The 16686-nt window shown below is 36.9% G+C and overlaps 1 protein-coding gene across 1 annotated transcript in view; it reads left to right on the top strand.

The window, feature by feature from the left end:
* Positions 1-16686, top strand: part of EGLN1 (egl-9 family hypoxia inducible factor 1) — a 54992-nt gene that overhangs the window by 34256 nt on the left and 4050 nt on the right. Inside the window, exons 2-4 of the mRNA XM_037820913.1 lie at positions 9994-10113; positions 13670-13806; positions 16552-16619. Of these exons, the coding sequence (XP_037676841.1) occupies positions 9994-10113; positions 13670-13806; positions 16552-16619 (325 nt within the window). The remainder of the gene's footprint in view (positions 1-9993; positions 10114-13669; positions 13807-16551; positions 16620-16686) is intronic.

Raw genomic sequence — 16686 nt, 5'->3', positions numbered from 1 at the left:
ATATTTCAAAACTGTTAAAGCTGTGTCACACTTGAGGAATTTTAAATTTTGATAATCCAAATCATAGCTGAAGATAACTTTGTTTAAATACAAATACTGGATTTAAAAATAGTAGTTTCCAGATTTCATGACTTACATAAACACCTTTATATGTTTTCCAAAATCCAAATGAGGAAGGTTTTCTCAGTGCATAACATTAATAACTACATGCAGTTTCACTGTATTATTATTTTTAAGGCACACAGTTACTGGAATGAGTTAATGGCCGTTCCAAACTTTGCAAGTTTCCAACAAAACTTCTTATAGGGGTTTGGATCTTTTCGGTCTTGGATTTTCTGTAGCAACTCTATTCTTTCTGGGTCTCCTTGGGGTCTCCCTTCTCCTCTTAAGATCTACAGTTACAAGAGATAGAGAGGCTTCTCTGTTTTCTGGGACTCTTATTCCTGCCAAAGCAGTATTACCTTGCTTCTTTCTAATTTATATATCACTATTATTTTGTAGCCACCAACATTCAGCTGCCATTATTGATAGGCTTTCCAGTTTGCTGGGTTACACTGATGTTTTTCATTTGATCATTTTTACAATTATAATAATGTACTGTTGCAAGTTAATTGAGTTGGCAGATTAAATACAGGCACTGTTTAGGACTCATCCTTCTCTTCTTTCTTCCTTTCTCTTCATTTTTCAGTGTCCCTATCACCAGAGCAGAGTTAAATGGTCCTAGGGGACATCAGATAAGACTAAAATGGTAGTGCCCACTCTTAAATAACATATTTAAATGGAAGTAATTGAGCTATATCAGCGATATACAACTTAATTAACACAACTGTTAAAGACTTTTTAAGTTATATCTTTCATTTTTTTCAAAAAGTTCACTTGGAATTCAAATACAGGAAACAAACAAAAGCTGTCTCTAGTTGAAAGTTGGGGTAAAACCTCCTTATTTGGCATCTTCTCATTTCCTCATTCATCTTCCTCCACCCCAACCCTAGGACTCCAAGGAAAGCAGTTCAGAAATGACCAATGCAAACAGATCCCATAATGCGGCAAAATGCTGGTGTCCTCAATTTTTTTCTATTCTGAGACCTTTGGCTTATCATGACCATTGCTGAGAAACTCCTTTCCTACCCTATGTATATTTTTAAGACTGTACTTTCACCTAGTAAATGGCAACTTCTTCATTTGATTACATAGCCTGAAAACCTTTGAGTTATCCTTGACTCTCTTACTCTCTCCACTTCCAGTCCATCCACTTCCAATCCATTAGCAAACCCTATGGTTTCTACCTTCAAAATACATCCCTAGTCCCAGCTTCCCTTGTTTCTCTCCTACTGAGTACAATAACCAACTGTCTTTTTTTTTCAGTCTTTCCCCTGCAGTCTAGTAGAGAGGTTAATTAATGGGTTCTGGAGCCATACCTGGGTTCATACCTGGTTCTGAAAACATTAATTAATCTTTCTGACCCTCAGTCTCCTTAACTGAGGATGAGTTTGATGATATTATTTACTTCACCAGGTTGTATCAGATGAAATAGTACACATAAATTACTTAATAGTACTTGGCAAATAGTAAATATCCAATAAATGTTAAGTGCTAAGTGATACTGAGGTTATTGCAGTGTTGTTATTTCTAACTTTTATTTTGAAACACTTTCAAATTTACAGGACAGTTACAAAAATAATCCAAATCCATACCAAAACTCCGTATACCATCCACCCAGCTATCCATATCCATCACCTTTTAATGTTTTGCCACATTTGCAAATATCTATTTTCTGTCTCTCTGTCTAAACATTTGAGAATAAGTTGTATATGCCATGCTCCTTGAACAGTTGGTAATTCCATGTACATTCCTAATGTACATGGAATTGTAAGAACAAGGACATTCACTTATGTAACCACCTTAAGTATAGTTAATTAAATTCAAGAAATTTAACATACAGTGTTTACAGTTTGTGGTAGTTTGGAGGCTGTATGTATCCCAGAAAGGATCTTGTTCTTTTAATCCATTTGCATGGATGTATACCTATTGTGGGTGGGACCTATTGGTTAGGTTATTTCAATAGAGATGTGACTCACCTCATTCAAGGTGGGTCTTAATCCTTTTAGTAGAATCCTTTGTAAGAAGATAAGACCCATACAGAAGCTAAGAGAAGAAATAGAGAGAAACACCCAGAGAAGTTTAGAGAAAAAGCCACAGATGGAGAAGCCAGAAGCTGAAGCAAGGAAACCTGGGAGAGAAGGACCAGCAGACGTTGCCATGTGCCCTGCTATCTGTCAGAAGAGCCCAAGCTTGCTAGTAATGGGTCTTCAGAGAAGGCATCATCCTGTTGATACCTAAATTGGGACATATTCACAGGCTTAGAACTGTAAATTTTTAAGCTAATAAATCCCCATTGTTAACAAAGCCAGTCCATTTCTGGTATATTGCATTTCATCAGCTTTTGCAAACCAAAACACGGTCTATATTCCAATTTTTTCATATGTCCCAAAAATGTCTCTTGAGGCTTTCCCCTCCATTATTAGATCCCATCCAGTATCACTTAATTACGTTTTTTTAAATTTTATTTTGAAATAAACTCAAACTTACAGGAACAGTTGCAAAAACAATACAAACCCCATATGCAGAACTTCAGCATACCCCGACCCCCCTCCCCTGATACCCCGATCCACCCACTTTAACATCCTGTCACACCACCATTTCTTTCTTTCCCTCTCTCCCTCCCTATCATCCATCATCTATTGCTCTGTCTTCTGAACATATGAGAGCAAGCTGCACACATCTTTGAACAAACAATGTAATTCACATATACATGTCCCATGAACAAGAAAATTCTTTTATGCAGTTCCATTAAGCGCAGCTAAGAACAAATTTATGTTTTTCTCTTGGAGCAGGTTTATTTGGATTTATTCTATTTGGAGTTTGCTGGGCATTTATGCTTCATGTATTTATATTGTGTAGAAGGTTTGGGAAGTTTTCCCCAACAATTTCTTTGAATACTCTTTCTAGACCTTTACCCTTCTCTTCCCCTTCTGGGACACCAGTGAGTCTTAAATTTGGACATTTTATTTTATCTATCATATCCCTGAGATCCATTTTGATTTTTTCAATTTTTTTCCCCATTCTTTCTTTTGTTCTTTCATTTTCTCTTCTGTGGTCCTTGAGGATGCTGAGTCATTGTTCAACTTCGTCTAATCTTGTATTATGAGTATCCTGAGTCTTTTTAATTTGGCCAAGTTTCTTTTATTTCCATAAGATCTTCTATTTTTTTATTTACTCTTACAATTTCTTCTTTATGCTCTTCCAGGGTCTTTTTTATGTCCTTTTTATCCTGTGCCGTGCTCTTCTTCATGTCCTTTATATCCTGTGCCATGCTCTCGTTGCCTGTCTGTAGTTCTTTGATTAACTGCGCCAAGTACTGTGTCTCTTCTGATCTTTTGATTTGGCTGTTTGGGTTTGGGTTCTCCATATCGTCTGGTTTTATCATATGCTGTAAGATTTTTCTGTTGTTTTTGGCCTCTTAGCATTTGCCTTACTTGCTGGGTTCTTTCTGGATATAAAAGATACCAATCTCTAATTTGTCAGATCTACAACTTGGTGGCATACACTTTCTCTGACTAGCCAGCAGATGGCATCCATGAGTCACCTATTCCCCTCAAGTCAGTTCTCCCCAACTTTGTGGTGTGTGGGGATCTGATTCTTGTGGGGTTCAGTTGGTGCACTAAGTTTGGGTGTGTTGTTGGTACTGTCCGCCCTGAATGTGGGGCGTGTGTCTGGGTGGTTAGGGAGGCAGGGCAGCTTTAATAATCAAACCTCCCAGGTGTTCCAAGAGATTTAAGGCTGTTGCAAGAGTCTAAGCCTTCATTTCAGTCTTGCCACAGATTGTCTCTGATGCTGACCCACAAGTCCTTGGTATTGGCGTAGGGTCCCTGAGGTTTCCAAGTGGGTCCCCCTTCCCAGCTGTGGTCTTCCAGGACCTCTGCTGAGGGAAGGGTGCACCATGTCACAAGTGCACACTGGCCCTCCAGGGAAGCCCTGGGCCACCGGGCCATGCAGGGGCGTTCCCAGCCTGCTGTAAAGATGGTTGAATGGGGCATGTTAATTTCTCTCCCTTTTCGCGCAGCTCCACCTTCCCAGCTCCGGGACAATTAGCTGTGGGTGCACTAAAGGCCACTGTCCACAGCCGATATTGTGGCGTGTGCGCGGTGCTGCAGGAAACACTCCCCGTCACACTGGGTTTCTTGGCGTGGCTCTGGGCTACAGCTCCGATCCTGGGCAGGAGCGTTCCCAGCCCGCTGGGGAGATGGCTGCAACAGGCACGGTTTCTTTCTCCTTTTTGCCCCCCTGGCCCTGAGACAATCAGCAGTGGGCTATCCTCCACATCAGACACCGAGAGGTTGGTACAGCCTGCTCTTGCCGTGCTTCACTGCGTGGTTCTCACCGTCGTAACCGTAGCCGCTGCTGGGTTTTTTTTTGTTTTTTTTTTTTTTTTAAAGAACTAGTCCATCTCCAAACGCCAACCCACGGCTTCCCACACCGCAGCGCAGCCACCGGACTTTCAGCCAGCTCACTCACTCATTTCGGAATGCAGATTCCCAGTTTCACCAAATGCATGGTCCCTGTGGATTTAGCAGACCTTGTCCGGCTGATGCATCGCTGGAACTGGTGTTCTGGGTCACTTTCTGGCTTTTATCTAGTATTTTTCACGGAGGTGTTTTTTTGCCCTGTCTCACCTAGCCACCATCTTAGGTTCCTCACTTAATTACATTTAAATGTCATTGTCTCTTTAGTCTTTATTTGCTCATTCTTTTTTTTTTTTAATTGTGGAAACATATTCAACATGAACTTGTCCTTCTCAGCCACTCCCAAGCATACCATTCAATGGGATTAATCACGTTCACAATATTGTGGCACCCTCTTCACCTTCCATTACTTAATACTTTCCCATCTCCACAAACAGAAACCCTATACCTATTACGCACTCACTCCCCATTCCACCTGACTCCTCACCCCTGACAACCTGTACTCTTAATTTCTGCCTCAGTGAGCCTGCATATTCTCTGATATTTTCTTTATATTTACTGTGGGCCTTAAATTTAACATCATAAATAACTTCAGTACATATAAAAGCTATTTTCCTGTGCCCCGCCAATCCCCCACCTTTATGTAGTTTTTGTCACAAATTACATGTTTATACATTATGAGTCCAAACCATTGATTCATCACTACATTTTAAGCACTTGCCTTTTTGATCCTGTAGAAAGTAAAAAGTGGAATTAAAAACCAAAAATAAAGTAGTATTGGCATTTATATTTACCCATGTGGTTACTCTTACTGGAGATTTTTATTTGTTCATGTGGCTTTGATCTCTTGTCTGTTGACCTTTCCTTTCAACCTGCAGAACTCTCTTTAGCATCTCTTGTAGGGCCAGTCTAGTGGTGACAACATTCCTCAGCTTTTGTTTATCTTGGAATGTCTTAATCTCTCCCTCATTTTTGAAAGATAGTTTTACCAAACACACAGTTCTTGGCTGGCAGTTTTTTGCTTTCAGCACCTTAAATGTTTCACTGACTTCTTTCCTCCATGGTTCCAATGAGAAATTAGCACTTAATCTTATTGAGACTCCTTTGTATGTGACACGTTGCTTCTCTCTTGTGGCTTTCAGAATTCTCTCCTTATGTTTGGTATTTGACAATTTGATTATGATATGTCTCATTGTATTTCCATTTGGGTTTATCCTGTTTGGAGTTCATTGAGCATCTTGAATGACATATTCATATCTTTCATTATATTTGAGAAGTTTTCAGCCATTCTTTCTTTGAATATTCTCTCTACTCCTTTCTTTCTTTTCCTTATGGGATTCCCATAATGCATATATTGGTATGCTTGATCGTGTCTCACAGGTTCCTCAGGCTTAGTTCATTTTTCTTTATTTTTTTCTTCTTTTGTTCCTCAGACAGGAGGATTTCAATTGTCTTATCTTCAAGTTCTCTGAGTCCTTATTCTGCTAGCTCCAATCTGCTATTTTGCCCCTCTAAGGAATTTTAAATATCTTTTACTGTGATCTTCAGCTCTGTTTGTTTCCTTTACATAATTTCCATCTCTCTTTTGATACTGTCTTTGTGTTCATCTGTCATATTCCTGATTTCCATTAGTTCTCTGTCCATGTTTTCCTTTATCTCTTTAGATATGATTAGGATGTTTTGTTTTTTTTTTTAAGTCTTTGATATGTCCCGGGTATGTTTTCTCATTTTTGGTTTCTAATGCTTTAATTTTCTCCCTTGCCTGGGCCATCACTTCCTGTTTTGTTGTTTGCTTTGTAGTATTTTGTTGAAATCTGGACATTTTGATGTTTTAATCTGTTATTGCTGTCATTTATTATGAGATGGGAGTTCCTTAAGCTTGTATCTAACTATTGCTATGACAGAGCTTTCTTTGAATGCCAGGAGCTAATCAAATAAAAAGAAGGAAGAGAAAAAATAATTTCTCATTCTTTTCTGATTGACCTGTATACATACTCTCCTTCAGGGCTTATCCATACACTGAGTTTAGAGAATAGCTCAAGGCCAAAGTATAGGAGCCTCTGTGATCGTTTCTGCCCATGGGTCTTGTCTTGGGTATGTGCACAGGGCACTAGGAATTACACAGCTTACACAGTTCCAAATGTTCCCTTGCCCCAGGCAACATGACTGCTCTCCCACAGCACTCTGTAGAAGAGTGCTGTGAACTGTCTACTACACACACAGTAGGTTCTGAGACAGCGAATCACTTAAGCCACCACCAGACAGATTGGGCCAGACTGTGTGCTCCCAGTACATCCACAAGAGTTACTCTTTTCCCCCTGGAACCAGGACCAAGGATTCACACTGGGAGTGGAGCTGGCTTTGCACAGAGCTGGTGAGGGGTAGAGGGTGGACTTCCAGAGCTGCCCAATATCCTACTGCTTTTAAGTATCCTTTTTCTTGATTCAGGGCTCAGTCTGTTACATAGTCCTTTAACTGTTTTCTGGAGCTTTGAGAAACACGTTTCTGCCAGTTCTTGCTGATTAAAGTTTCTGTGGAAGGACAGGCATGAGATGTCTCACTGCTGTCTTGATCAGGGTGGGGCCAGTTTTTTTTAATACAGAATAAAAACTAATCTTCTAAACTATTAATCATATGGATTCTTCAATAGCTTCCCATCATTTTTAGAGAAATATCCAAAGTCCTTATTGTGCCTTATATTAGTTGGTACCTCTCTGATCTTTTTTTTTTTTTAATGTTTTGTAATAGCATATACATGATATAGAATTTACCTTTTTAACCATTTTCAAGTATACAGTTCAGTGGCATTAATCATCTCAAACAGAAACTCTGTACCCATTAAGTTAGTAGTGCTCCATTCCCCCGTGTCCCTAACCCCAGTATTCTGTCTCTATGAATTGCTTATTCTAAATATGTCATTTAAATGGAGTCATACAATGTTTGTTATCAGAGGCCCTATTTTCATTTCTTTCGGATAAATATTTAGAAGTGGAATTGCTGGGTCATATGGTAATTCTGTACTTAATTTTTTGAAGACCTGTCAAACTGATGTATTATTTTTGCCCTTGCTCATTCTATTCCAGCTCTACTGACCTGCTTGTTATATTCCAACCTGCCAAGCTTATTTCTGCTTTTGCACTCATTTTTCCCTCTGCTTGGTATGCTCTTCCCTCATCCATTTGCATTATTTGCCAGACCCTTCAATCAAGTCTCTGCTCCTATGTTAATCCTTAGAGAGGACTTATCTGACCACTTTTCTAGAATATCATCCATCATTTTCTGTATCCTTACTCAACTTAATTTTTTTCATAACACTTTTCACTACCTAACATTATATTATACATCTATTTGTTTATTGGCTATTTACCTTAATAAACTATATTCCATGATAAGTGAAAGCAAGGGGCTTTCTCTATTTTGTTTATTGTTTTAGCCCCACTGCCTTTCATATACATAATAAGTGCTCAATAAGTATCTGTTAAATGAGTGGCACAGCATGGGAGAGCGAAATGGAGAAAGAATTTCTCCTTCATTCTTTGCACAAAAAATTCTGAGGTTACCAGATTATTGAAGAGGCCTGAATTAACTTTTTTGGAAATGAGATTATTTTAGGGAAGAGTTCAGAGGGTTTTTGTTTGTTTGTTTTCATTCTTATCCTTAAATAAGAATGTGTCATGTAATTCACCATAATTGTCTCAAATAACCACAAATGGATTAATTGCATTGTTAAATTAGTACCTTCTTACAGGTTATTGTTGAAGGTTGTTATATAAGCCTTTCCTTGGCAGCTAGTGGCAAGGAAATTGTTTTGGTTTATCTTGTACGGAGAATTCTTAAACCCAAGCCAAATCCCCATTAACTACCAACTTCAAGTCCCCAAAGAAGGAATTTTTTAAGTCTGTCTGGTGTTAGGAAGAATAGAAACACATGTGATGTTCACCAAAAATTTTGTTTCTTATAAAGAGGAATGGGTCCTAGGTGTCTAAGAAAATGTGATTTTTTTTTTAAGGGGTTAGATTTTTAAATGTTTTCTAGTCCCTCAGAAAAGAAACCTTTGAATTACTTTTTCGTTAGTTAATTGAATGCAAATTTTAAAAATTAGCGTGTCACAAATCTTAAATAATGTTGGTAGAGCTATTTAATTATTGTTTGATAACTTAATACTGATCCATTGACTTTAATACATTAAGAAATTGGTGAAATAAAGGATTTCAAGACTCACTGGTAATCTTAGCATTTTGTATATCCAAAACTTTATCTTTGTTTTCTTCATAAATCCTGTGATTTTTTTTTTTAATTACCCTCAACGTATTTCATTTATTGTGTACTACATTCCTAGAGGATGTAAGTTATTTGGTGCTTTTTATTTTGGAACTCTCTTCTACCTTCAAACTTGCTAACACCAGTTGTTTGGGGTTGGAATGGAGTCATATTAGGCAACCAAATAATCTTCTAAATTATATCTTGTTATAATCTGAGGGAAAAATGACTTTCTGTCATAGTTTGCCAGGGCTGCTGTGACAGATACCACAGACTGGGTGGCTTAAGTAATAGAAATTTATTGTCTCACAGTTTTGGAGGCTGGAAGTCCAAAATCAAGGTGTCATCAGGCCATGCTTTCTCCAAAGTCTGCCTCAGTCATATGTTGATCTTTCTCCTTTTGTCTCCTTTTCTCTCCTACCACCTTGTGCAAATGTCCTTTGCTTATAAGGACTCCAGTAATATTGATTAAGGCCTACCCTGATTCAGTTTGGTCTCATTTTAATAGGATCTTCAAAGATAGAGTTTACAGATGTTTTTTTTTCACATCTACAGAACAGGGATTAGAACTTGAACATTTCTTTGTGGGTGACATGATTCAATCTATAACACTTTCCTTCTGATTTGAAAAGTTAGTCGGGCTAATTTTTTTACTTACCCTTTTTAAAATTTAAATCACTGCCATTAAATGACATTCTAAATTATGCCTATCCACATTGGTATCATTCAGAGATAGTATTAGATGGGGTTTGGGACTCAGGCAGTCAGTTTACCTGCCTCACAATAAAGTTGATGTTCTAAGATGAGCTCAGGGGATGGAAATCTATAGAGCAGAAGAAAAACTGACTTGGTCTTGATTATCAGTATGAATTAAGATCATGAATATGGGGACTCACGATTCTTTTGACTTTGTGGTTTGAAGCAGAGGCTTGCGACAGCCAAATGTTCATAGCAAGATTGCTTTTTGATCCTTCCATGTTGGCTTTTCCTGTCTTTGTGAAGCAGAATTACCAGGCCTTGGATTATTCACCCACTCACCCTTGTTGCCATATATTCTTATTAACATGGAATGTTTTTACCTCTTATCTACAAAATTTTACTTTTATTAGAATAATTTAAGTATAAGCCAGAGTAGTCAAAAATCAGAGATCTGTTTTTTAAGCTGCTTGATTCGTACCTGGACTTAAAAAATTATTTATTTTTATTACAGGCCATGGTTGCTTGTTATCCAGGCAATGGAACAGGCTATGTGCGTCATGTTGATAATCCGAATGGAGATGGAAGATGTGTGACATGTATATATTATCTTAATAAAGACTGGGATGCCAAGGTATGCAACTTAATTGAGCATTTATTTTTTTCTCTAACAGTTATTTGAGATATTTATCACAGGTATTTTTCTCGCAAGTATTAAGACTCATACTCCTTGTAGGAGAGAGTGTCCTTAACATGTAGAACAGTTAAAAATTTCTCTGTTAGATTTGTTACCCGAGATTTGTCTCCAGTATTAAGACTGGATCTTTGTAAAGTAAAATAAATATTAATATATCTCAAAAAGTGGTTTCCCTTATTTTCAGATACTGACATCTGTATCCAAAATTTAACTTTTATGAAAAGTGAACTTTATTAAAACAGGTCTTTTCAAAGTATTTTTTTAACACATCTGAGAACCAATTATTTTATAATGGCTTTGGGGGAAAATTGTGTATATAAAAATTTTCATGGATTATTGCTACTTACTCCTACATTTTATCTTTGCATTGTTGAAGAGATGTTATCTGGCATTGTGTTGCAGGATTGAAGATTAGAGGCAAGATTCCTTCTTTTCTTGACTATAAAAAAACAGAAGTTTATCAACACTGACAAATTCTGTAAAATCAATCAGAATATATAGTATATTTAGCTTATGTATATAATATATAAATATATTTAAATTTATGTATATATAAATATTACGGGTATAAAGTATTTCACTTAACTTTAAATGATTTTTTACAATATATCATCTGTTACATTGGAGGTTGTATTGGCTGATTTTTTTGGTTGATTTTTAAAAAAAACTTTATATACTTTTTATTGAAGTAGAACATGCAAATAGAAAAGTGAACAACTCAGTGAATTTTCATAATGTGAACACACCTGTGTAACCAGAGTGATTCTTAAAAAATCAAATAACCTTTAAAACACTACCTACCCTCCATTACATACACAAACAGAAACCATCCAACTCTTCAATATGCAAAAACCTAGCCCTACACTAGAAGTTGTTTTAAATTTAGGCTATGCTCACAATGTTCCAGTAGTCTTTCAATACAATGCTGATTTAAAGAATTTCCTCTATTCTAGTCCAGGTTCAAAAGGAGGTAAGTTTTATTGCAAAGTAGATTTTGAGACATTGTATCAATCGACAAGCATGGTTTTTCTGTATGGCTTTCAGAGTTTGAAATAGAGAAATAAATTCAGTGATTCACCTTAAGCCCAAGGCACAGAACAGATTGGTATGACTCTGGTTAAAACTTAAAAATGGATTTTTTTCTGCTCTATCTAGAAAGTTAGAAATATGTTTGATTAACTCCTAACTTCTAAATTTTGTTAGGCTCTTTCTAGGTTGATCTTTTACTTTTGCTATGCCTTACCCAAGGTCATTAACAAATAGTTTATTTAAATTAGTCATGGGCAGGAAAAAGTTTGTAGAATTGTTATAGGTAGAATTGAAAAGTTCCATTGCAATTGTGCCAGTCATTGGTCTGGGTGCTGGGGATTGAGCAGAAGTAAAATAGCTCTCTTAGAGCTTTGAATCTATTAGAGGGTACAGATCTGTAGATTGACAATCTCAATTGATTGTGCCAAGTTTATGATAGATTGCTCTGGGAGCATATAGGAGGGTTCTAATTCAGAGGTCAGGGAGGGTGTCCCAGAGGAAGATTGGAAACTTCAACTATGTGTTTCTCTTCAAACATTTTCACCAGATCCCCTGTGATATTCCCAGTGATTGCCATCAAAGGAAAGGGGGCAGAAAAAAAAATTAAAAAGATGACATGTTCTCAGTTACAGTCTAGAGTTTCTTTGGATGTTTACGTGATTACCTTGGAAATCACCCTGAACGCACTGGAACCTGATGAAGACTGGCAAGGGTACCAAGTAGCTTGAATCTAACTACAGTTGAGGATGAGCTGGATAAACAGTTTCTCTAACGATAGATTCTAGATAAAGGATCCATCTCCATGATGTCTTTATTAGGTATTAAAGTTCCTTTCAATTTTAAGGGTCTCCCTGCTTGGAAGTTTAGTTTTGCAAGGTAAAGAGCTACTTCATTGGGTGGGTTTTGCTTGCCTTTAATCCTCACCAGATTATAAATGCCATCAGGACAGGGCATGTCTGTATTATTCCCTACTCTAACCTAGGGCCTATCACAGTTCCTGGTACAGTAAATGCTCAGTCAATATTGGAATAAATAAATGAATCCATCTTAATACCAAAGAGAGAATGATTATATGGATGAGGATTTATGGGTAGAAACAAGTTTCATATGTAGGTAGGTAGTTATCAATGTGTCAGGTCAAGTCTGGAAAGGGAAAGGTACAGTTTCTAATAATGGCCACAGTGATGATGGTGATGAATAAGAATAAGTGATGACAGTTTCCACTGATACATTAAATTCTTTAAATAATAAGGCATTAAATTTGTAACTGTGCTGTTAATTGTCTATTGAACTTTAAAGTATGATAAACTCTGATGTAAATAGCCGTTTTCAGTAAGTTAGTCATGATTATTTGAATTGTATCCATTTTAAGAGCAAGTTAAGTAAGTTATTAGCATACATAAAGAAGAAATGTTGGCTGATTTTCAAAACTTTCAAACATCATTTTACGACTTTTGAATTCAGACAATATTCCTTTGTTTCATCAAGTATTTACAAAAATCCATAAAACAAAAGAATTTTTCCTTGAATCAGTGCATGTACTTAGCATCTCAATTGTTAAGATATATTTGTGCCCCCATCATGGAACAGGACCCCCCAGGTGAGTGAGTCTCCCTGGCAATGTAGGACATGGATTCTGGAAATGAGCCTGATCCTGGCATTGAGAGATTGAGAATGCCTTTTTGACCAAAAGAGGGAAAAGAAAGGCAACAAAATAAGGTTTCAGTGGCTAAGAGAATTCAAATAGAGTCAAGAAGCTTTCCTGGAGGTTACAGACACCTATGCAAGTTTCACCTAGAATTGCCAATTGACTGCAGTATGATAAGCCCAAGTCTCAACAGCAGTCCCGAAAATCCTAAAGAATACCCGGATCCCCATCTGAGACTCTATAAAAGTTTCACTCAATGAGTTTATTCTTCAGAAACTTAAATCCTTCAGAGCACTCCTATGACAGCTAAGTCCCAAAACCCAGAGGCAATAGCTTCTTCAAGAACATCAACCAGATGTGTCCCTTTTTCACATAAAGTCGACACCCCTTTTCAGCATGAACAAGTTAGGGTGGTCACTGCCTAGACATCCCTGAAGATTGGGAAAGTGATTAAACTAAAGGAAATGGTAGCAACAGACAAGATGGAATTTAACAAAGGATTATGAATACTGACTCTCTATATAATTTTCTTTTTCTTAGGTGCTAGGATATTAGAATAGCTAAAAGGAAAGAATTGAAATGGTGGAACTGTAACCCATAGCATCCTTTGAAATTTGTTCTATAGCTACTTATTAAATTGTAATTTAAAAGTTATCACCTTTTTGTATATATGTTATATTTCACAGTAAGGAAGTAACTGAAATTATATTTGTGAATAATGCAATTTACAATTTTGATTCATTGAAATTTTTTCCCCTATATATGATTTGTAGTATTCTTAGTTACTTGTAGTTACATTTTTGACTCTTTTCTTAGGTAAGTGGAGGTATACTTCGAATTTTTCCAGAAGGCAAAGCCCAGTTTGCTGACATTGAACCCAAATTTGATAGACTGCTGTTTTTCTGGTCTGACCGTCGCAACCCTCATGAAGTCCAACCAGCATATGCTACAAGGTAATATTACTTCTAAGAAAAAATTGGTTACAGAGCATGGTAGGACAGGAGGGGATAGGTAGGATAAATTTGTAAGTTTTCAAATGGGTATCTTTCTGTTCTTCAGATACTTTTATCATAATGTTTCACAATCATAAATGTTTTAATTTGAAAAATTTTCTAAAATTTATTCACATTTAGTACTCAATGTTTGCATGTCTTTCTTTGCACAGCCACTCCTTGTGGGGGGTAAGAAAAGGGAGCACAGGCCCTCCTATCTTTCTAGCTTGGTCTCCCTGCTTTGTGCATCTTTTAAGGGCTATTCATTCCTTGATTCTGTGGGAGCATTTCTCTTGGAGAATAGAAAGATTGAGCAGGGAAGGAAAAGCACATCTTTTTAAAAAGTGGTGAGGGAGGAAGAAGAGAGGGGATGTGGGGATAAAAATGGATGCAGAGTAGAAAAATAAGAGGTAACCAGAGAATAGAAGTGAAGAGAGAAAAGAAGAAAAGTAGAGGAAAGGGAATTAATGTTAGAAAAAAACAGTCCTTTAGCATTAAAAATAATAAGCATCTGTTTCTTTGTACTCTTTTTTGACAAGGTATAGTATTTCAAGTCTGTTACATTTATCTGTTTTTATTCTTCCAAATATTTTTTACCATGACTTAGTTAAAATGTTAAGACTGTTAAAACAGTAAATGTTGTAGACATTATGAAATAAATATTTGTAGATAAACTGAACTATTTTGCCTTTATTGTTATTATACAGAGGACTTTGAACATTATGATAGTGAATCACTGGCATTTAGTGCTGTATCTGGTTTAGGAAATGCAGTGAGATGAGATATGGTGAGAAGACACATACCTTTAGATATGCGGGAGAAGAGTTGGCTTTTAATAATATGCTGGAAAGATGAGCCACCCTTTGAGGTACTAAATACAGACTTTGTTGTCAGCTCTGCTTTTTTCTTCCTTCTTTCTGAGCCATGTTGCCTTGAACACTGTTTCATGTCGTGAGTAGCATGCTGAGCAGTATGTGCCAGAGATCATAAGAAGTCATGAATGGAGACCAGGGAGGATCCAGTCATATAATATGATATGCCTTCCCGAATCTCCCATCTCTCCTTTCAGCATTCCAGTGTCCCCTGAGAACTTCTCTACTGCTTCTTTAATACTTTTTTCTGCCATAGAAAACTTTCACAGACATTTTTTCCTATGGAATCTTGGAGTGTGGTTTGGTTCCATCCTTGCTAGGTGAAGAAATAATGAACATTTGGAGGTAGTAAATTAATGCCAAATGACTGGAGGATAGTGCTAGAGATATTCAGAGGAGAGAGAAAGGGTTATCCATTTGGAGTAGATGGAGAAAGTGTCACAGTGAAGCTAGACACTTCAGCTGGACCTAGAATGATGAAAAGGAGGGAGTACAATAGTTTTAGCAAACCCCTGGGAGAAAACGGCAACATTGTTCATGTTTACAGTGCAGAGACCAATGTGAGGGAAAGGAGTTTTGAAATAGAGCAATGTGAGATAAGGTTGGAAAGATAGAATGACGTATAATAATTTGAAGTTGTTTTCTGATAAGGACTAAAGGGGAGTCGATCCAGATATTAGAACTCTCACTACAAAGTAATTAGAAGTTTTGAGGCATGGATAGCAAAAGAGATTTAAAACTATAGAACTACATATCTGTGCCCCTTTTCCAATACCAAGGCCACCCAGAAAAGTAGAAGAGATTTCTGGCAAGAAAGATGGTGGAACTCTGGAAAGAGCAGAGTCTAGAAGTCAGAAGGCCTAGCACCAGCTGAGTGATTTGTAGGCCTTAGTTTCCCCAGTTGTCCAAGCTCCCAGACTGTGAATCTACTCTGCATTTGACTCTTGCTTCAAAATATGCCACATGATTTAATTCTGTAGCATTTACTGGTTCTTCATTTCATCGGTGTTGCTTTTCCACCCATGATCAGTGGCCAGAATCTGCCAGATATTTTAGCTAATTGCTATGTTTGGTTCTAACAGGGAAATGATGATTTGTAGTGTGCTTTTACTTCCTATAGTGTGCGTTCATTTTCCCAATTATGAGTGCCAAAAGGGGTAACTATGTGCTTTGTAGTATTTCAGTAAGCCAGAGATGCCTCATTTATTTGTGGAATGAGACATTCCATATAAGTGAAATTTTCAGAAAAATGAAGTTTAGCGAAACTTCAAGCTTCAAACCCAGTATAATTATTTTGATGAAAATCCTAAAAAAATTCTTAACATAATTTTACTCTTTTTTTGATAACTCAAGGTTACTTTTATAAACATCTACATTAATCTTTGCTGTAATATAGTGATATGCTTGGAGGCTGTCCAGATTATTTGCCTTTCCTTTCACTAATGGGCCCAGGCTTTTATGCTTTCAATACTTTATCTGTTTCACTTCTCTTCTGTTAGTACTTTTGCTATTGATAGTGCACTTTTTTTCTGTGACAGCCATTCTTTCACCTTCTTATTGTCTGCTTCTGATTTGCTGTGGGCTTGCAAAAAAGAGAACAAGTATGTTAAATTAGGTATTAAAAAGTCATAAAAACTTATCAACTTTGCAACAATTTTGACACTCCTGGCTCTTTACTATATTTTTTAGCATTGAGGTTACTGGAATAAGTCAGTTGTTACTGTACTCATTTATCTTTTGATATAATTCCAATTTAGGTATATATCATTTCAACACCGTACCACTTTTACCGCCCATTGTGATCATCCTTACCCTATTCTAAATTTTCTTTTAGGTACGCAATAACTGTTTGGTATTTTGATGCAGATGAGAGAGCACGAGCTAAAGTAAAATATCTAACAGGTAATCATCATTTTGGGCCAGGGCATATTGGAAAAAAACAAAAACAAAACCCTGCTATTGTGGTGTT

Source organism: Choloepus didactylus, chromosome 2, assembly GCF_015220235.1.
Source record: "Choloepus didactylus isolate mChoDid1 chromosome 2, mChoDid1.pri, whole genome shotgun sequence".
Classification (NCBI taxonomy): domain Eukaryota; kingdom Metazoa; phylum Chordata; class Mammalia; order Pilosa; family Megalonychidae; genus Choloepus; species Choloepus didactylus.
The sequence above is the reverse complement of the archived record's forward strand: the minus strand, read 5'-3'. Positions and strand labels throughout refer to the sequence as shown.